Source organism: Ictalurus furcatus, chromosome 16 (genome assembly GCF_023375685.1).
Source record: "Ictalurus furcatus strain D&B chromosome 16, Billie_1.0, whole genome shotgun sequence".
NCBI classification, from domain to species: domain Eukaryota; kingdom Metazoa; phylum Chordata; class Actinopteri; order Siluriformes; family Ictaluridae; genus Ictalurus; species Ictalurus furcatus.
Genome location: NC_071270.1, coordinates 11447894 through 11470877, shown reverse-complemented (window position 1 = coordinate 11470877; position 22984 = coordinate 11447894). Strand labels below are relative to the sequence as shown.

The window sequence follows — 22984 nt, the reverse complement described above, 5'->3', positions numbered from 1 at the left end:
CTTATACTAATTAAGGCTGAGCTCACAACTATTATAAAGGGGACAAAATGTAATAAATCATCACCTGGTGTGTAAAACCCGTGCTGTGAGTGATGAGGTGTGTTGCTCCTCTTCTCCTGCTGAGGGCCATTACAGGGATGGTGGTAAGGGGTTCCCTGACGTCCAAGCAAGATTAAACCTGAACAGATAGAGACAAGTCAAGTATTAATAAACTAAAACTACAGATGATGACCGAGGCCACAAAGTTATCTAGCTGGCATTGTACTAGCAAAATGACGTACCCTCATTATATTTGTCTATTTTCTCTTTTTTTCTACACATTCCTATATATACATAATCTTTTTTTTTTTTTTTTTTTAAGGCTAATGGATTTCTCTATCCAGTCTTTCAAAGGACATGGGCTAAAATGTTTCCAGATTTAAAAAATTCGCACAGTGGCGGAGAAACCTGTGGACTAGGGTTGAGGTAGGTTTCTTCCAGGGTCCAGGTTATAAGTGGAGTGTTTATGGTAAATTGGCACTATGTGTGAACGAGTGTGTGAATGTGTGTGTGTGCACGGTGCTTTACGATGGACTGGCGTCCCATTCAGGGTGCCCAGTTTTCTCGGGATAGGCCCTGGATCAGTCATGAACCTGACTAGGTTAAAGTTGTTACTGAAATGAATGGATGAATATATTCTGTCTATTCTTTTTATCTGCTTGTTGAAACACTACCAACCTGTTTTCATTAAGGCAGAGGATTTCTGTGTCAAATTCAGCATCCCATGATGGAAAAGTTTTGGCTTCCGGCTGGTGACCTTTATCCCCGCGAGCTTGGCCTTGTTGAGAGGCGTGAGTCGCTGTATATTGAGCAGAAGCTCAGGCTTATCCCGTTTGAAATACGGGTTGTAAAAGCAGTGCAGCTGGACCTTAATGGGAGAGATGTTGGTTTGCTTCTCTGAGATGTCACGGTCTGCGCGTTCTTTCCTGCAGCTGTACAGGTTCAGCTGGCGAACGAAACTGATGAAGTCCGTCGTTCTGAAGTACTCGGTCACCTGTCTGGTTTGGGACGATAGCACTTCAGCTTCAAAAGGTTGCTGATGGACAAATATTCCTTCCCTGCTGGCGTCCCAACAGATTGACATTGATTCACCAAATGCCACAACTTGCCAGGGAAGTAGGTGGGGTTGATCAAGGTGACAGAAGTTGCATCAACCATTTCCATACCAGCTAAAAAGATTTGTACAAAGATGGGTGAAAACAAAGGAGACTGAATGTAACAATTACTCTCTAGCACTAACTAGATAGTAGGTGGCTAGCTAACACATAACACATTCATCTTCAGTAACAGCTGAAAATCAGTAACAATAACAAGCTATAGCATTAATGTTATCAAAATTGATCGTTAGAGTTGTCAAGCAACCTGGCCGTAGCCTAAATAATCAAACAAAAACAGACCCAAAGTAATTTCTAAGAGCTACATGATCACGTGTGAAATATTTCCTACATATGAGCACATACACCTGCTATGTGGTTCCTTTTGATAATTCTCTGATCCCTTATCGCTTCTCAGAGCCGTTAAAACTGGTCAGGAACCGTTACGTGCACGCACCGGCCTCGAAGCGTTTACATTCAGGAGACTGGGCAGGTGGGGGCGCCAGACAAATTCATGAATATTCAATGAGCTCGCGTGGATTTATCCAATCAGAGTAACCCGTGCCTGTGACGTCGTTCAATCCCAAAGTAAAGTCTTGGTGCGTATTAACGTGTATCGGAAAATAGTGACGAGGCTATTCGGCATATTTTGTAGGAGAAACGGTGAACGTTTAAGTCAGCAATGGCAAACATACCGCCTGCGGGGTCACTGTTATTCCTTTAGCAGGACAAAAAACTTTAGGCCATCAATTATGACAAAATGTGCTAATATATAACTCTTCATGAGCAAACTAAAAATGTGAAGCTGTGGCCTTGTGTCTCTCCAACGAACTTTGGGCTTTCACAGCAACGGGGATGAATACTTATGAAATAACAACTGTAATGTTTTTGTTTTGTAAATAATTTTAACAAATTGTGTTTTTATTGTATTACGTATTATTTTAGTGTGCATTGATCCACCACTTTAATATTAAAAGTCAGTTCCAGGTTCCAGATTGTAACACTACAATATGGTAAACCCATAATCTGGAACATTTTGATTGAACTGCAGTCTCTTTTTCTTTTGATGTTTATGTATGTAGGCTCATCATTCAGGTATGATTATATCAACCTATGACAAAACAATGCTGTGCCGTACACTTTTAACTTTTCAGTGGATATTACAGAAATTCCCAAGTTCATAACAGACTGTAATGATTGATTGAGAAATATAAAATGTATATCCATCCATTTTCTATACCGCTTATACTACTGGGTGTCGGGAAACCTGGAGCATCGGGCACAAGGCGGGGTATACCTGTGAGGGAAATTAATCATTTTTACTTTGTAATAGTTTTGTTCTTGTTCTGTTTCATTCTCATCAGAGGATAATGCCTAAGAAGGCCATGTCATGTCACTTAGATCGGTACAGAATGTTTATCTGCTATACAGAGACACAAACATGTTCTTCTGTTCAAGGTTCATCTTCTAAGACCCTGAAACAAAGCCTGTTTGAACTTCCTCAAACCACTTCTTATCGGTACACAAAAGTGTGTCGTGCTCTGCGTTTCATATCTATAGTAGTGGTTCAGCACAAGCGCTTCAGAGCGCTCTCATTAATCTATCCTGATTTATTCTATCCTGTATTAACCATCTTTCTATAATAACCCCTTTTTTTTACCTTCAGAGGGACTTCAGAGGTCTGTGAGTGTTTACTTGCGAATTTCCACGACAATTTGGTCTCCTGGTTGGACTGTGTGTGTCTTCTCAGGTGTTCTGGACAACAGTGGCCTCCCCACTGAATCATCACAAATTCATCACAAGTTTGAATCATCGCAAATTTGAATCATCACAAATTTAGAATTTTATGTCATAGGTTATTGATGTCATCGTGTAGGGCTACACGATTATGGCCAAAATGATAATCCCAATTATTTTGATCAATATTGAGATCTCGATTATTTATCACGATTATTAATTGATTTTAGTGACAACATATTTTTATTGCACTTTCACATTTATTACATTTTCTCATGCCACAATAGAACACACAAGTAGTCATGAGAAAACTTGAGCTGGTCAATTATGACAGAATTTAGGAACATAGTGTGAGCCATGACACATTAATTTACCTTCTGATAAACTAAATTTAATATTTTCAGTTCATTTTACAGACTGTATGCAAAAAACAAACGTTAACCTGTTCCACCTTGTAAACAAATACAATAAAAATCAATGTTCAGTCTTTTGAAGTCTGCTCCTCTTAAATATATTTAAAGCTACACTATTAGACATTTTCCACTAAATGTCCATGGCTGGAGTCAGTTCTCGAACCGCTCTGTGTATATTGTGTATATATCTGAATAATCTCATATAGGATGTGATTGGGTGAGTTCATTTACCCGTCAGATGCAAAGCGCTTTAGTTTAATGGTGTTCATTACTGATGCTCCGATCAGGATTTTTACAGACGATACGATCCAGATACCAATCTTTTTTTGTTTAAACTTTAATCAGGAGGTCTGTCATAAACAGTTAAATGTAAGCTCTCTGCTGATATTAAATGCAACCCATAGTAATTAAACATTATTTCATTTTTCATTTTATTTATATTTTATGAAATTATAGCTATTTTTTATATTAAGTGATTTATTTATAACTAGCACATTTTCTGTCTTTACATTTTAGTAGTTTTATTTTTGTTTGTTTGTCAGTTTTAGATGGTTCCCCCAGTACAGTGTTCCATGTCTGTTTATAATAGTGTGTTTTGGAGGGGGGGATAAATGAAAACATGGCAACTAATGTTGACTTTTCTAGTGATATCTGGCAACCGTGAGTTTAAATGAAGTGAATTAGAGTTAGTGAAGGAGAGCGGCAGTGTACTGTATATTTACAGACCGAACAGTTGCTGCTCTTGATTATGATTGGTGAGGAATTTTTTAATAAAGAAGTTTGAATTAAACCCACCTTGTAGCATTAGCATTATTATTAACTTACTCCGCGCGAAGCCGCTGTTTCTACACGAGCAGCTCACAGTAGCGCGTTCAGGTCATTTTGCGGGATCAATAAAAGATGGCGGTTGTGAGATCGGGAAGTTGAAGCCGATGATGTACAGAGTTACTTAATCATAATGGCTTCTCTGCAGTATTTACACACTTGTTCGGTTGACTGAGGAGATGAAAAGCAGTGTCAAAGTAACTGTAGATGCATTTTGGACTTCCTGTAGTTTTTATTCCGATTGTATTATACAACTCCGAACAGGTCACTCGCACCGGTGCGAATAAATATTTATTCACAGTCGCACAAAATACTTTTCAGTCACAAATGCGAGTGAAATGGTCGCACTGTAGAGCCCTGAGTTTATCTGCAAAGTTTTTTCCCGTTCGGCGTGATGACGTTTAATGTCCCCGACAACCTCTGTAGTGCCATTTAGCATCATGTTAATGTCATGATTTCGACTCGCGCAAAACGCTGGAGCTCGAAGCGAAGCTGACCGCTAGAGGGCTAAAATCCTAACTCCGTTTCGGGGTTTTGGCACTACAAAATGACGTCATCCCTGCGCCGCTCTATGGTGATTGGCTGTAGTGTAGGAAGCTTTTGATTTGATCTGCAGCGGAGTTTTCCATGAGCGGAGGACGAACTTTAAACATTAATATCGAAGTCGATCATGTTCATTTAATCGTGGGCAGTCAAAATCGTAATCGCGATTGATATTCGATTAATTGTGCAGCCCTAGCCTAACACAAACATAACACCATTCCTACCATCAAGGACAGTGATGGTGGCATTATGCTCTGCATAATGCCACCATTTCAGCAGATGGAGCTGGAAATCTTGTTGCCATGAAGGACAAAATGGATGGAAACAAATATAGGCAAATTCTTTGGGGGGGAAGGGGGTGTTTGGAATGGACTTAAATTAAATTAAGCTTTCTGATATGCTTACATTTTGATGTTGCAACACAGCAAAAAGAGACATAATCACTACAGAATGAATACTTCATATACACACACTATATGCCCTACTGAGGGTATGCTGTGAAAGGGAAATCTGTTGTTAATACTATGCCATGCCTTCTACACTGTTATTATTTGTGTGTGTGTTTTATTCATCCATCTTCTACTGCTTACTCCTTCAGGGTCACAGGGAACCTGGAGCCTATCCCAGGGAGCATCGGGCACAAGGCGGGGTACACCTTGGCAGGGTGCCAGTCCATCGCAAGGCACACTCACACACCCATTCATACGCTACGGCACCAATCAACCTACCATGCATGTCTTTGGACTGGGGGAGGAAACCGGAGTACCTGGAGGAAACCCCTGCAGCACAGGGAGAACATGCAAACTCCGCACACACATGGCCCCAGTGGGAATCGAACCCCGGAGTGAGGCGAATGTGCTAACCACTAAGCCACCGTGCACCCATGTTTTATTCACTACCATACCAAATGTGTGAATAATAGCCACGATCATTGAAGCAGTTTCAGACATGATCAGATTATATTATGAAATATATTGTTCCTTTTTGCTAAGCAGCAGCTTTTTCTAACAGCCTGTAACTCATGTTGTGACAAATGAGGAATAGGCATCTCAGCTGTCTATTCAAACAGAGAAAACATGATCTCTTCAAATAAGAGCCAAACATTTGGTGAGTCTGGAAGAAGTTACTGAATTGGGAAATAATTGGAACCGTGCCCTATCTAGTGAGGACGGAATATTTCCAGCCACTTAAGAGCTAAATTCCTCCAAACATGCTTTACGTTTTCTGCAGTATATTCAAGTATGAATCAATCACACTGGATATCAGGAAAAATGCAATAAGTGCTGCTAAGGGAAACTAACTGATACTATCATATTGCTATACTTTGGCTCTTGCTCTGATTCTGTTGACACTGTACTAGATTTTGGATAAGCAACTTGGGTGACAATATCCAACCATCATACTACTACTACTACTACTACTACTAATAATAATAATAATAACAACAACAAGATGAAGAGGAAGTGGAGGGAAATCAAATTCCCGCTTTTGCCCCTTCAGCCAAATTAATATGGGGACTGCGTTCCATCTGCCCAACTCTAATCACATCCATATTCATACTGTATTGGAGGATGTTGGAGATTCTCTGGGACTTAAAAGATCAGAAGAACAATCCTATTTAAAAGTTTGACAAAACTGAATGCCTAAAGCATTGGAATGTCTGTACATTTTGTTCACGCCTTCCCACAATTTCAAGATGAACCCAAATACACACACACAAATATACATTCAAGCTGTTTCTGACACAAAAAAAATGTCTAACATGCATTTCACAAAAAAACAGCACTTGAGCTGACTTGCCAAATGTAATGACAGCTCTTTTTTATTTAACAAACAACATAGCTTGAGTATATATATATATATATATATATATATATATATATATATATATATATATATATATACACACACACACAAATATATTTGTATATATACAAATATCTATACATACTTATATATACATATATATTTTGTATATATACAAAAGTGAACAGAAAATGTGCTTGAAATGAAATGAAAATGTGAAAATGTGCTTATTAATATTATGAAACAATTCTCATATTTCAATTTTATATTCAATTTTATTAAGCAATTTATCATACACGGGTAATAGGTATCTTGAATTGGGGGGATGGGAGGTAGGAAGAGAAGGATGCTACTGAGAATGAACAGTGAAAACAAATGACACACACTATTTAGGTTGGGCAACATATAAAAAAGAAAACAAGACTGAAATGAGTCAAAAGTCACTTAAAAGAACAATGAGCGTGACAGCATACACCTGAATACAATGTATGACACATGAAAACAGGCAGCACTTAGCTTAAATGTAAAACCTGCACCATAAAGTGACAAAAATGCACAAGTGAGACCTCATGTCTTACATGACCACTCCCTGCAGACTGACGAATATATAAAAATATAATTTTAATCAGTTACCCTGATACAAGTTTATGGGTGTTTTATGTTTAATGAGACCACTCAGTATAAGAGAACTGATCAAGGATCAGCCTAAAGAAACAATTTTGCTAAATATTAGAGAGCTCAGATTAGTCCATTAGAGAGTCCATCAGTATTATAATGTCCTATAGCATCTTAATGTTAACCCTTTCCTGCATAGTGGCCACAACAATGAACAGCTATTCAAAAGCCATTTTCTGGCTACTGCAAGGATTTCAATAGAATAACTGCATAACAGCCACTAATTTTTTGTTTGAATGCATGCAGTCCACTGGAGTTGACAATTCAATAACTTTTTGAAAAATGAATGTAAAGGTAAAATAATTATTTTTATGCCTAAAGAAGAGAAAAAAAAAATCCTTGATCTGGATTTCAGAATTCATGCATGAAAGGGTTAAAGTTCTGTCTGAGTGCACAGTCTGTGTGTGAGTGTGTGTTTGTGTGTGAGTTTGTGTGTGTGTGTGGGTGTGTGTGCATGTGCTTTCCAGCCAGTTCATTTCAGCCAACACTTGAGCCTGAGACTCAACTGCATAGCTCTATGCTTGCCTTTTATTCTTGCCTCACTTGTAAGTCACTTTTACTAAATGAATGAAAAATAAATGTATCAGCCTAAAACTCAAACTCAGATACCAAATCTGTGACCTTAATCCAAGAGGTTGGAATAAGTAGATTGCCTGGTGTCTTTTTGAGCTCACTGTCTAGGCTTGGAGGGATGTCTTGCAGGTCTTGCTCGTCTCTTCATTCCTGCTGCATAGCAAAATGTAAAAATATAATTAGTGAACAATGCCATTTATCTAACATGCATTTAAAATGATTACAGATTCATTAGTAGGAAACAATACATAGTAGAAATTTTTCAAATTATAAATATAATAATAATAAACTTTATTTTCATATAGTGTCTTTAAAGCCACTTCTCAAGGCACTTTACACAATAAGAATATATATATATATATATATATATATATATATATATATATATATATATATATATATATATATATATATATGAAAGATAAAAACACAAAACATACAAAATCAAAAAACAGACTTGAATACAAAATGGTTAAAGCCATTAAGAAACAGCTAACCTAAAAAAAAAAAAAAATGTTTTTAGGTTAGATTTAAAAATGCTCAAATTCTGTACATCTCTAATATGAGCAGTGAGTTTATTCCAGAGTCTAGGAGCATAGGATGAGAAAGCCCTGTCCCCTGCAGATCGATCGCAACCGTGTCTGTGGGACAGCCAGTAAACCAGCTTGGGAGTAGTGCAAATGATGCTTGGGAGTATATAAAGTTAATATCCATTGTTAAAAGCACTATACAAATAAAATTGAATTGAATACTATAATTCCACATTAATATAAATAAAAAGTTATTTTTGTAAAATTAGCAGCAAACACACAGAATAGTTAGATAGACACACTATTGAAGCAATATCAGATGTTGGTCATTAAGAAGAAAAAAAAAAAAATAACATGAATGGTGTACATATTCACATGGTGGATATTCAGATATAGTATTTCAATTTCAGGAAAGAAATACTTGAACAGCTATAAAATGATTTGGTTTTAAATAAAATACCCTCAAATAATAAACATTTTAAATAAAGTTTACATACAGCAGTTAAAATTGCAGGGTTTAGAAATGTGAAATATAAGAAACCAAGATAAGTCATGTCAGATCTTTTCCTACCTCTTATATGATATTAACCAAGAAAATTTATGTGAAATACAAACAGAAATGTTTTAAGGGAAAAAAGTAGGACAAAATACTTATTACTAATAACCTGGTTGCTATTACTGGACAAATAATGTAAATTCACAGATAATTTAAAGAATAGCATCTGATCTCCTGTGCACAGCTCTCTTCAAGTCATTCCACATGTTTTCATGATCCATGATTCCCTCTATCATAACTATAGCCTCGGTCCCAGCAGAAGAGAAGCAGCCCCATAGCATGATGTTACCATCACCATCCTTCATTGTCGGTATGGTGTTCTTTGGGTGATGAGCTCTCTTGTTTTTGCACCAAACACATCTTTTACAATTATGCCCAAAAAGTTCTACCTTGGTTTCTTCAGACCATAACAAATTTTACCACATCTTGGGGTGATTTCAGTGTGATTGGATTTATAATTTTTTCATAAAAAAGGGGTTTCTATCTAGACACCTCACCTCATAGCCCAGACATGTGTTTGTTTTCTTTTTTGGTCTAAAATATTTCTATTTGTTTTTCACTTACATTCTGTTGGTATATCGCATTACAGGTGGAAAAAGATCTCACATGATTTATCTTGATTTTTTATATCACAAAACATGCCATTTGAACGGGAATGTGTAGACTTTTTATATCCACTGTCAGTATAATATGTATGTATGTGTGTGTATATATATATATCCATAAATAATCTATCTTTTCTTACCTGGTGGTCTTTGGACAGCCGCTCTTTTCTGAGAGCCGCCATCTAAAAAGAAACTAAGACTTAACTTACAGATTCTTAAAAACCATAGTTGCCTTTACCATAACCATCTTCATGCTTCTGCATAAATTAGAAACTTAAGTCTCTAACGTTTGATAATTTTGGTGATTCTTTCTGATTCCTCCTCAATGAGTTCTGGGCTGTGCTTGAAAGATGTGATCCTTGAGAAGTCCGGTCCTGCAACATTGGAATAGAATATGAATGACACATCACTAAATACCATCAGAGATGCCAAGATCTACTGATTCCATGTTGATTTCAGTAAAATTCATTACATTTAATCGTAAATCTTACCTTCAATAATATGAGGATCTGGCCTAATCACTTTGGTAACAGTGGTGATTTCTCCACCACCTCACAAACAAAAGAAAACAATAGATGTTAATTATTTACTGACAGTAGACATAAACCACAGGAATAACATGACTGTGTCAGTATGGACAGCATTGTGACAGGGTATATATTTTCCTATTAACTTGTTGGTAGGACAAGCTACACAACACACTCTGATTGGGTTTGATTGAAAATGGTGATTGTTTTTCATGCCGTGATTTAGTTTGTTGATTTCTTTAATGATTACAGTGTAAGAGAGTGTTTTCTCTTACCTACATTGTATTGCTTCACAGTGATCCTGTATTACCATATATATATACCATATATATATTGTATATATTGTATATATAAAACCATATATATATATATATATATATATATATATATATATATATATATATATATATATATATATATATATATATACACACACATATTGTATATATTGTATATATAAAACCATTGTATATATATGAATTGTACATATAAAACCATATACCATATTCTCTCTATTTTTTTCTCAATTACCACCTGGTAGAGTGTTCGCACTCAATCATATCCTACACAGGCCATGTCTCCTAGCTCTCACAAGCGCCATAAGACCAATTTGCGGGGGGGTGCTGGTAAGGGTTAATGCAATAGGTAAGTCCCCTAGCCCAGAAGGTAGACACCTTGGCTTCTGAGTTTGCAGAGAATAAGTCTCTCCTCCTTAATCTGCAAACACACAGAGCACAGCCTGCTAGTGGTCCCACTGCAGTCGCACAGCAGTCTCCTCCCATGGAGCTGCCTCCAGTACTGTCACAAGCCTTTGAGATCCAGGAGGAGTATGCACTCTCCACTAGGGCCTCGGAGAGTCTAGTTATTGGTGGAGGTTATGACGAAGAGGGGGCAATTGAAAGCTCCCCTCCACTAGGGCCTTGAAGAGTCTAGTTATCGGTGGAGGTTATGACGAGGAGGGGGCAATTGAAAGCTCCCATTCATCTCATCCCAATTCTCAGGGGATGAGCCACAGTACAGTGGAGGGCTCAGAGACAGGTCATACGTCAGTCAGAACACTTTTTTCAGAAAAACCTCTCAGTTTGCATCTCTCTGTGTCTCCATATGTCGCTCCATATATCGAGGAACTGTAGAGGTGCTGGGCAGACCCCAAACTTTTCTCTCATCTCCCGACAGACCATTGAGCACTGGCGAACATGCAAGATGCATCCAACCATAGCCTTGACTGCTTGCCCAATATAGAGCCGGCTGTTGCTGCCCTTGTGCTGTCACCTGGTGAAGCACTTCGGCCTGGTGCACGCTGTCCCTGGCCACAATATTGTTTGACAGATGTTTTCATTGTGAGAAGCTATGACACAGCAGCGCATTTGGGATGTATGCGAGGCAAGATTCTGGCCATCGCCCCTCCAGGAATTACAAGGGGCGAGGGGGTAGACAATGACTCTACCACAGTTGGGTGCTTCACCAGCGTGCTGGGAAGCGTTTATGTAAGACCCCTGGGTTGTATCAATCCCGCCACAGGGCTACAACATTCAGTTCAGATGTCGACCACCGAGGTTCCATGGGGTCAAAATGACTATAGTCAAAGACCCAAACAAGGCTCTGACTCTACACCAGGAGATCTGGGTTCTCCCGGAGAAGGTTGCCATTGAGCAATTAAATGGTGTTTTACAGAACAATGGATTCTATTTCACTTTATTTTATTATCACAAACAAAGATGGTGGACTTCGCTCCATACTGGATTTAAGACCTCTGAACACACACCTCAAGGTTTTCAAGCTCTACATGCTACTTACAGTAGACGTACTGCAAGGCATCAGGCAGAACGATTGGTTTACAACCATCGACCTGAAATACGCTTATTTTCATGTTCCAGTCATGCCCCAGCACAGACAATTCCTCCTTTTCGCCTTTGAGGGAAGGGCTTACCAGTTTTGTGTGCTCCCATTCAGGATCTTGCTGGCACCAAGGGTCTTCACCAGGTGTGTAGCAGCGGCACAACCCAGTAGCTACAGCCATTTTTCATCCAGCTTCACAGCCTTTTTAAAGATCACGTAGGACTTCCTCGTGACCTTGATGGCATTACTCATCCAGGTGCTTAAAGCATTGCCTCTGGCGGTGAGTCGAAATGAAATAGAATGATGGTTACATATGTAACCGTGTTTCTATAAATTTCAGATGACTGCCAGAGCTTGGCAGTCACTCTGAATATTCATGAGAAGATTATGACCAAGATTATGACCAAGAGGTCACTTCCTGGCTGAACATGCCTTTAGTACCGGGGCAAAGGGCATCCGTCACCCAGGTCACAGGTGAATTTGTTGATACAAACACTCCATCTGCACATACAGTGAGGGAAAAAAGTATTTGATCCCCTGCTGATTTTGTATGTTTGCCCACTGACAAAGAAATGATCATTCTATAATTTGAATGGTAGATTTATTTGAACAGTGAGAGACAGAATAACAACAAAAAAAATCCAGAAAATCGCATGTCAAAAATGTTATAAATTGATTTGCATTTTAATGAGGGAAATATGTATTTGACCCCTCTGCAAAACATGACTTAGTACTTGGTGGCAAAACCCTTGTTGGCAATCACAGAGGTCAGACGTTTCTTGTAGTTGGCCACCAGGTTTGCACACATCTCAGGAGGGATTTTGTTCCACTCCTCTTTGCAGATCTTCTCCAAGTCATTAAGGTTTCGAGGCTGACGTTTGGCAACTCGAACCTTCAGCTCCCTCCACAGATTTTCTATGGGATTAAGGTCTGGAGACTGGCTAGGCCACTCCAGGACCTTAATGTGCTTCTTCTTGAGCCACTCCTTTGTTGCCTTGGCCGTGTGTTTTGTGTCATTGTCATGCTGGAATACCCATCTATGACCCATTTTCAATGCCCTGGCTGAGGGAAGGAGGTTCTCACCCAAGATTTGACGGTACATGGCCCCGTCCATCGTCCCTTTGATGCGGTGAAGTTGTCCTGTCCCCTTAGCAGAAAAACAACCCCAAAGCATAATGTTTCCACCTCCATGTTTGACGGTGGGGATGGTGTTCTTGGGGTCATAGGCAGCATTCCTCCTCCTCCAAACACGGCGAGTTGAGTTGATGCCAAAGAGCTCCATTTTGGTCTCATCTGACCACAACACTTTCACCCAGTTGTCCTCTGAATCATTCAGATGTTCATTGGCAAACTTCAGACGGGCATGTATATGTGCTTTCTTGAGCAGGGGGACCTTGCGGGCGCTGCAGGATTTCAGTCCTTCACGGCGTAGTGTGTTACCAATTGTTTTCTTGGTGAATATGGTCCCAGCTGCCTTGAGATCATTGACAAGATCCTCCCGTGTAGTTCTGGGCTGATTCCTCACTGTTCTCATGATCATTGCAACTTCACGAGGTGAGATCTTGCATGGAGCCCCAGGCCGAGGGAGATTGACAGTTATTTTGTGTTTCTTCCATTTGCGAATAATCGCACCAACTGTTGTCACCTTCTCACCAAGCTGCTTGGCAATGGTCTTGTAGCCCATTCCAGACTTGTGTAGGTCTACAATCTTGTCCCTGACATCCTTGGAGAGCTCTTTGGTCTTGGCCATGGTGGAGAGTTTGGAATCTGATTGATTGATTGCTTCTGTGGACAGGTGTCTTTTATACAGGTAACAAGCTGAGATTAGGAGCACTCCCTTTAAGAGTGTGCTCCTAATCTCAGCTCGTTACCTGTATAAAAGACACCTGGGAGCCAGAAATCTTTCTGATTGAGAGGGGGTCAAATACATATTTCCCTCATTTAAATGCAAATCAATTTATAACATTTTTGACATGCGTTTTTCTGGATTTTCTTGTTGTTATTCTGTCTCTCACTGTTCAAATAAATCTACCGTTAAAATTATAGACTGATCATTTCTTTGTCAGTGGGCAAACGTACAAAATCAGCAGGGGATCAAATACTTTTTCCCCTCACTGTACATGTGATGGACATCTAGGTGCTTAAAGCACCGCCTCTGGCAGTCATCTGAAATTCATAGAACCGCAGTTACATACCTAACCATCAATATATGCTCAAGCTTCCTCTTTACTGACCTCCCTCAATCAGTTTTGTGATCTTCTCCTCCTGATTATGTAGCTCACTTTCCAAAACTTTCTTTACCTTGGACAGGTCTGTAATACACAATGGGGCATAAACATGTAACACTTCACAAAGAGTTGAAACTCATAGTCATATACACTACCGGTCAAAAGTTTGGAGACACTTGACTGAAATGTTTCTCATGATCTTTAAAATCATGAGGTGTATGATTAAATGTTTGAAATCGGTATTGTAGACAAAATATAATCGTGCCAACATGTTAATTTCTCTCATTAGAAAACTAACATTTTATTTACAAAAAAATATTTTTTTAAATGGATGACTTGGAGCGAAATATTCAAAGCAGCCAATAAGTGTCCAGCATAGGTGGGAACTCCTTTAATACAGTTTAAAAAGCATCTCAGGGTGATTCCTTAAGAAATTGGTTGAGAAAATGCCAAGAATACATCCCTGGAAATTCTAGGCAAAAAGGATGTCTGCTTTGAAGATGCTAAAATACTAAATGATTTTGATTATTATTTTGAACATAATTCTTAGTTCCATTTATGTTATTCCAGAGTTTTGATGACTTTATTATTATTCTAAAATGTGGAAAAAAAAATATAAAGAATGAGTTTGTCTAAACTTTTGAGCGGTAGTGTGTATGTATATGTATAAATGTATATATGACTTTTTGGCATGTAGCTGCAAACATTTTACATTTAAATGTAATATTTGTGTGTATTGTACCATCCATCTTCTACCGCTTACTCCTTTTCAGTCACGGGGAACCTGGAGCCTATCCCAGGAAGCATCGGGCACTAGGCAGGATACACCCTGGACAGGGTGCCAATCCATCGCAGAGCACAATCACATACACACTCACACACCCATTCATACACTACGGACACTTTAGACACGCCAATCAGCCTACCATGCCTTTGGACTGGGGGAGGAAACCGGAGTACCCGGAGGAAACCCCCCAGCATGAGGAGAACATGCAAACTCCGCACACACGGCCCCGGCAGGACTCGAACCCCGGAGGTGTGAGGCAAATGTGCTAACCACTAAGCCACCGTGTGCCCGTGTGTATTGCACATTTCATTTTAAATGTTTTTTGACATTGTGCTTTTAAAAAAAATAAATTTTTACATACAAATAAAGTATGCTGATGTATTCCACTGCACTGACTGCCTTATTTATTATGAATGTTGTAGGAATACAAATTTAAGAGTCACTGTTTTCCTATATGTGTATTTTGTATGAGAGTCAAACCATATTGGCATCAGTAGAAGGATAATGTTAAGCAAAGTTTCTAGTAGGAGGTTTCTGCCAGTTCCTGTTCTCTTTATTGTGAGTGAAACATGCATCTATATAAATGTATATACATCTACAATGTACATTGCAGTGTAATTTTGTTTAAACTTGATGACTGCAGCTCAAAACTGCAGGTTCTCAATAAAGAATTCTGATGAAAATATACTCGATTCTCCTGGTCTTCACTTCTGAAGTTCAAGTAATGTGTAACTTTTTTAATGGTGCTAACAAACAGAATATTCTATATGATAGTGCAGAGTCACAAACCTTCACTAAGAATCTTCTTAATCTCAACTTCAGCATCAAGTTCCCCACCAGCTGAAAAAAACCCAACATGATATAAAACTATATAAAACTATAAACTATGACATAGAATTTAAGTTTTACTACTTAGGTTAATACCAAGCAATACCAAGCCTCTAAACTATAAACTATAAACTATGACATAGAATTTAAGTTTTACTACTTAGGTTACAGACCTCCAAGGAGGATTCCATCAGAACAACCAGAGATTATTTTGTACTTGTTTCCTTGTTAAGTAGAAATAGTAAAGATGTCACCTTATGACTATGACTCACTGTGAATAGCCTATAAAATGACCCTGCTATGCCACAATTCATCCTAAGTATAGCACGCTAATCATTTGTTCATTTGTTTATTGCTAATTGCATGCAAAACCATGGGCAGCATCCGAATATCCTGACTACCCTATGGGACAGTAGGGGAAAAGCAGTATGTCAAAGGAGTAGTATGTCTGAATTCTCAGAATTCATAAAACAATAGGTGAGAAATTCCCGAATGAACTAATGCTTCTGCCGAGATTCTGCAGTATGGAACCACTGGACACTGTGTATACTGCGCTATCTTATAATGTAGTGGTACTGGTGTGGAAGAGCTTGCAGAATCTGCACTGCATAGGACGTCCAGATTGTATTCATTCTTACCACTTATACAGTGCATCCGGAAAGTATTCACAGCACTTCACATGCACTTGACATATTTGTAGGATTTTGAGGAAAATAATGAATTTAATCCATTTTGGAATAAGGCTGTAACATAACAAAATGTGGAAAAAGTGAAGCGCTGTGAATATTTTCCGGAAGCACTGTACTGATCGGTATGTACTGTATCAACTGCTGAACAGTAGGTACTGAATCGAATGCAGTAGGTCCTGTTACAGCATGCAATTTTGGGCACAGCCATGGGCTTCATGGAGATGAAGAATAATTTAACAGTATAAATTGTGACATTTACTGAATTGTTGAGCTTTCACAACCACTTCTATTTCAATATAGAAGTGGTAGGAAGAATTTGTTCTGCAAGGTGCCGAGAGAGTTAATGTACAAGATCAGTGGTCAAATTTGTTGGGGTTGAAGCATTTTCCACAAGCAGTTACAAAGCCTTGCCCTAACTGCAGCATAATGTCAACAGCAATATGTTTATGCTACTGACTATTCATTATCCTATGAGAGCTATGATACATTGTATTCACATCAAGGAGTGAAGCAAACATCAGACATGGCTGCTGAGCCTTCTAGGAAGAAAAAAGGTAAGGTCCTTTGCTGCATCATCACAGCAGTAACAGAAATGGAAAGAAGGATCAATTGCACAGCACCTGAAAGGTGAAGAGTGTGCATGTCTACTATGTTGGAACACAGGTGAAACAGTTGACAATGGGCAGGATCTGTTACCAATAAGATAACAGTGTAAAGAAATGAAGAACACAGAAAAGTTTAGTACAGCTGCCTTACATAAAGAGAAAATCCTAATGCAGTCTCAGTGGCTCTTCTGAATTCTCTATGCTTGATGGTCCCCCCCCTTGGGGAGTGGAGCATCATGATGATCAGAATGTAACATACAGAATGTGCAGGTTGGTGTTAGACCCAATTTATCCCAAATGCTTCGCAAAGCGAATCCTGGGTGGGCTTGGCTGGCTCAAGTACAATTGTCAGAGAGCAGGTTCTGCAGTTAAAGTATGACATCACTGTTCTCTGTTATTGTCTGGAGAGATGCATTATCCAGATGCATAATCCCTGTGATGACTGATTTGCAGCCACAACTAGTTACAAAGGAATCTGCTCTGGTGGTCCAGAACAGGGTCTTTTTCAGTGTTTGGTCATAGTCACAAGGTGATGACGTGTTTTTATTATTTGTACTCAACAATATAAGGGGTCACATCTCCATGATTTCTGAAGGGAACCACTCTGTCAATCATCGAACCATGACTACATATGTAACCTTTTATTTTGGAAGGAATATTATGTTCCTAAAAACTAGTTGGTGATGATGAGCAGTGATATTTAGAAAACTTACTTCCAATGATCCTTGTAACTGTTGTAACTGATGGATCCCCTTCAATGACTCTCCTAACTGTGGTGAATTTTGGTTCTCCCTCAATTACCACTTCCTTCACCACAGGCTTGGTCTCAATCAGTTTGGTGAGCTTGAACTCAGTGATCACATGATCTCCCCCCACAACCACTTTGTCCACTTTTGGGCCAGTTTCAGTTACTTGGGTAACTTTCTTAATAATGGGCTTAGTTTCGATAACCTTGATTTCAGGACCTAGAACAAGAAAGCAGAGATTAAAGAAAGATTATTTAATCTCTGATCTCATTAATGCAAATTTTACTGAAGTTTTACCAGTGCAATTTTTATAAGTGTTATATAAATATATTTCAGAGTCTTGGTGGTACTTTACGATTTTTACAAATTCATCATAATTTTAATGTAACTGGAAAAATGTATTGGAATCTTGTTCAGTGATCTTATTAAACAGCCATTCTCAACCCCTAATAATGATCAGGAACAAAGATAAAACACACTGTTTGGCCTTGGTGCAAGCAGTTTAAATTTACTAAAGACAGCTTGTAATGGACTTAAAAACATCTGCTGTTTTGTTAGCAGTGTTGACGAGTTCCGACTGGGATTGGCCAAAGTGGAGGTACAGAATGTCTGCATAGTTGCTGGGAGTATTTCCTTTATCAAGAGTTTTAAGAGCACAACACAGGTTTCCAATAAAAGAGGAACCCTATTCATCTTTTCACTATTTCCAGCTTATGATTATGGAGTGATAAGTGAAATAATCATCTTATCTTAACTGCGTTAAATGGTGTTCTTGAGTCAACCTTTTTGCCAGGTGCCACATCAGAATGTATATTTGCCATTAAAATGCTCTTCTTTGTTGAGAGCCATTTTTCTGATGAAATCTCTTTCTTTGGCAAAAGCACTGAAATTTGATTCTGCACTGTAAATTGAACTCTTGAGTTAATAACAAGTCCTCAGGAGTCAGGATTAGTGCCGTATTCAGGGGAGCAAGTCCTCTCCTGTCATCATTACTTTGCTTAATTAATTTGCTTAGTGGTTTCCTGAGCAGATGCCCAAGAGAATGGCAGCCAACATCAGGCCTTTTCCAGTCCAGCACCACACATCGTGTTGAGTTCTTTTGGTCCTGGGCCTTCGTGTTATATCAGTAATATCACACTCACAGTACTGCCAAAGTCCAAAAGCCTACTGTTGATAGGAGAAATATCATTGATACACAAACACATATAATAGTGCTTAATAATGTATTTGCAACCAAATATGAATACAGATCTGATCTGTATTTGAAATATTTATTTTTTATTTATGTGTTTGTTTATTTGTTTGTTAGAAAGCTTGCCAGCCTCAGACTAGGTGTGTGTAACAAGGTACCTCAGGACAATGGACAAAACAAAGAAGTCACATGACAAAAAAGCAGCAAATCTCTGCTGAATGTTATTTTTTGCAAACTCTTGGTTAAGACCAAGACCATGACAAGTACAAGTAGCAATAAGTCATAGAGAAGTACAGGTCAATACAGAAAGAGAAGAGATGAGTTCGTAATATAATTTCCATAATATCCCTAATATAATTTATATAATTTTCATGCTCGTCAGAATTTCAGTGAGCCTTAACGCATTGTGGATTAGGACATTGTCATGGAATAATTGGAATGCTTAGCCCCCCCCCCCCCCACACACACACACTGAATTGAAATGTGAACAACTTGAGTAGTAGATTGTTAAGAGACCATAAGTGGAACAGAGCTCAACAATACATGCACCATGATGCTGTCCATTACCTGTTTCAATAACGTGAGTGGTGATAAACCTCTCTGCAAAAAAAAAAGAAAAAAAAAAAAAGGGTTAATATACAGGAATGTATCTGTCACTAATAATAATATTAATACATTAAACTTAGATTAGCCTTTACTGGAGCCTGACTGGGTTCCAGAGCTCTACTTACAATGAAAGATGAAAGTAAACTCCTAGTATATTGATAATTTAGGTAAGTATAGCCTGTGGATATATGGTTTCTTGAAATGGATATGTAAACTCTGTTATTGCAGTATGGCAGCTGCAGAGCTTCATTATTGGGGCATTAACACTGTTCTGTACCAGACAAGTGGTCATGCTGACATGAGAAGGAACTCACTAATGAAGGTGAGTGGAATCTCCCTGAAGGTGTATCCATTAACAAACTAAAAGATAAACAGACAGACAAGGCAAGCAAACATATGGTAGAAATGTAGGGAAATTAATGGCAATAAGAATATGTACTGTAACTCATAATAACTGCATAGAGGATTCTACTGTATTAGATTTGGCTGCTGTTTTATTGTACCTTTATCTGTATGTACTTAATGAGCTTCCTCAGGAGATAAAGCAGATCCTCATGGCCTACTGGTAGATCTGGCAAGAAAAGTAAATTGTTTCTCATTCAAGTTCAGTTTATTTCGTCCTTACACTTGGCAGTGATTAAAAGTAAGATTGCAAAATATATGACAGTAGTTGGCAAGCATATTGTACTTGGCAGTACACACAGCTGTAGTTTCAATATACTGCACAAAATTCAATGCCTGCCAACTATTGTTTTAGGTTACAGAATACAAGAAACACATGCATGGAACATTTTGCAGGACAAATCTGGATAATTATTTCATTCTTTCCAGAGATTCCAAATAAAAAAAAAATATTAAAGAGTAGTAATTTTCTTATTAATTATAGGTGTAGTTAGTGAGCATCTTGTAGGTGTCTGCATTGGGGACTAGAATTAAAATATGTCAGGTTATGGCTTAATCCAGCATTACTACCAAAGATATCGCTGCAGTATAATAACAAACCTATCATTTTAACTTTGATTGCAGTTGAGAATGTGCCCAGGCCTGTGTCCAGTAAGTACTCTCAAAGGCTATGTGGAAGTGACTCCCAGCTGGTGGGTCTCTGGGCAGCTGTTTGTGTACTTTGGGGCACACCATAAAAGGTTCTGTTTAGAGACAGGTTAGCTTGTTGCATAAAATAAGTGACTGGACAAGTATACTTGAAGCAGAAAGCTTTCTTCCATTAAATGTAATTTCATGCTTGCTGTAGCTACCACCTGAGTGGCATTAAGAAGAGTGGTCTCCGTTAGTTTGAAGGAAACCAAAGGAAGTAGAATGGAAGTTTATGTATGTAACCATTGTTTCATGACTACATGGAGGCCCATCAGGCTACCTGAGTCATTTGGCTTGATAAGAATGTCCAGAGAATTACCACGACATAACAGGAACCTTTTGTGGGCTTCGGATGAGGGGTCATAATCATCAGGTGACAACTTGAAAAAAAACAGGATTACTCAATTTTTACTATACTAGACTCCACTCAGTCATAGAACCACGGTTACACACTTAAATAACCTTCTGTTATTTTACCTTTCCTGTTTTTAGAATGTCTTGCCATGATGCATGTCTTCCTTCAAGATACAAGGAAGACATTCATCAAGACTCTCCTTTGTACTGACACTCAGGAGGTAAACCGACTGATAGTGGATGACATAAGACCTACCACTTAACCAAATATGTATATAAGCACTAAAAAAAAGAAAACTCTAGATGTGTTTTTGTTGCTGGACAAAAGTATTGGACCAACTCTAACAGAGTTTTACTTTGATCGTATTTTTACACCTAGATTTATTTGGACTAGCATTAAGCAGTGAATTTCTTGGAGAGCACTTCTGTAAGTCTGTAATTCTGTAATTGTAAATTCTGTAATTGTAAATGCCTGTTCACTTACCCGCAGGATAGAGCAAGCTCTTCACTACGTGAACTACTCCATTGGAGGCCATGAGGTCATTATCGTTCACATTCACTGAGTTCACATTAATGGAGTTATTAACCTGAAAAGACAGGAATGCATTAATTGCATTTAATATAATAACTATATACATACCTTTAACAACTTTACAATATAAAGCTTATAAAGTGATTCAGATGATGAATATTAAGACTGAAGACGTTGTAATATTTCAGTGTAGATCAATCATTCAATAGAACTAAAACACTACAAGGCCAAATAACTGAGAAGGGCATTAAGAGGTTATTCTGCACCATAATATGAGAACAAGCATATACTATAGAACTCAGGCTTCTGTTTATTATTGACATTATAAGAAGCAGTCATACATATGTTGTTATTTTTTTAAACGACAAGTACTCAAATAGGACATACTGGGCCTGTAGCAAATGTTTTTATTTTTGGATAGAAACATGAAGGCAAGAGAATCTTCTGGGAGATGATGCATAATGGGTGTTTTAGTGATGACAGCTTATTGCCAGGAAGGTAGATATTTATCAGTGTGTCAGCGTGGAACGACTTAACATGCAAACACACACACACACACACACATTGTACACACAAGCTATGAGGTAGGAAATAAGATTCCCCTACAGTTAAAACAATTGTAAATAATATTCAGTGTTCAGTCTACAGAAACATAATATTTCAACAAATAAAACTTTGCCAAGTGTTTCCAACAGATTCATGTGACTTATTAACTTTAGATACACATTTTACAAAGGGGAGGTTTTGATGCTCAGGTCCATTAAGGACCTCTGCCAAAAGTAGGAACAATGGCTTATTTTTATTCCCTCTGGAATTTCCGTATTGTAAATGAAAGATATTATATGTAGCACGAACAGAATGCTTTCTCTGAGGTTTACAGGACCATGAGTTTTGTCTGATATAGTAGCAAAAGAAAGCTCACTGCTTGTCAAGGATTACCGTTTTCAGATTAACAGTATTTTATATACCTTAGAGTCCAAAAGTCTGAGACCACTAGTGAAAATGCTTCTATTTCGCATTAAAAAAAACCAAAACAATAATTTCATAACAAACTTTCACTTGAGTGAAAAGTAGAATCTTTAAAATATTTACATGATCTTCAAAGTTTTTTAGTGTTTGGATTGTCCCTTTTTTGCATTACTGACAGTGTGCACTCGAGTTTGCATGGACTCCACCGAACCTTATGATCCATTTTAGATCAAATCCTTCAGAATGTCGTTGTCACATATTTAACGTAATGAAGGTTAGGACTGATGCAAGTGCAGATAAGAGCTTTTAATAAAGAGAGGCAGGCAGACAAATCCATATCATGAGATAATAATGTGGTCAAAAACAGGCAATGGGTCAGGCGATCAGCAAACAGGTATAAACAAGGCAAGGCATGAAACGAGAATGAGAATCCAGAAACGAGATCAAAAAACATGAATCAAAATGAGGAACAGGGTACAAACGCTTGTTATGGTGATAACACTCAATACTTTGCAAAGAGTGAAAGCCTCAAAAGTCCTTTTAAACTGTGGTGTGATTGTGTCCGTGATTAGAATGAATGAATGTTCTGGGAAT

General features: G+C 38.2%; 1 protein-coding gene across 1 annotated transcript in view; it reads right to left on the bottom strand.

The window, feature by feature from the left end:
- Positions 1-6718: 6718 nt before the first annotated feature.
- postna (periostin, osteoblast specific factor a) overlaps positions 6719-22984 on the bottom strand; it is a 71532-nt gene continuing 55266 nt past the window's right edge. Inside the window, exons 14-24 of the mRNA XM_053644613.1 lie at positions 21374-21476; positions 19947-20014; positions 19758-19803; positions 19405-19437; positions 17613-17864; positions 15567-15617; positions 13997-14074; positions 9888-9947; positions 9684-9770; positions 9537-9578; positions 6719-7858 (exon numbers count right to left, since the gene is read on the bottom strand). Of these exons, the coding sequence (XP_053500588.1) occupies positions 7803-7858; positions 9537-9578; positions 9684-9770; positions 9888-9947; positions 13997-14074; positions 15567-15617; positions 17613-17864; positions 19405-19437; positions 19758-19803; positions 19947-20014; positions 21374-21476 (876 nt within the window). The 3' untranslated portion in view covers positions 6719-7802. The remainder of the gene's footprint in view (positions 7859-9536; positions 9579-9683; positions 9771-9887; positions 9948-13996; positions 14075-15566; positions 15618-17612; positions 17865-19404; positions 19438-19757; positions 19804-19946; positions 20015-21373; positions 21477-22984) is intronic.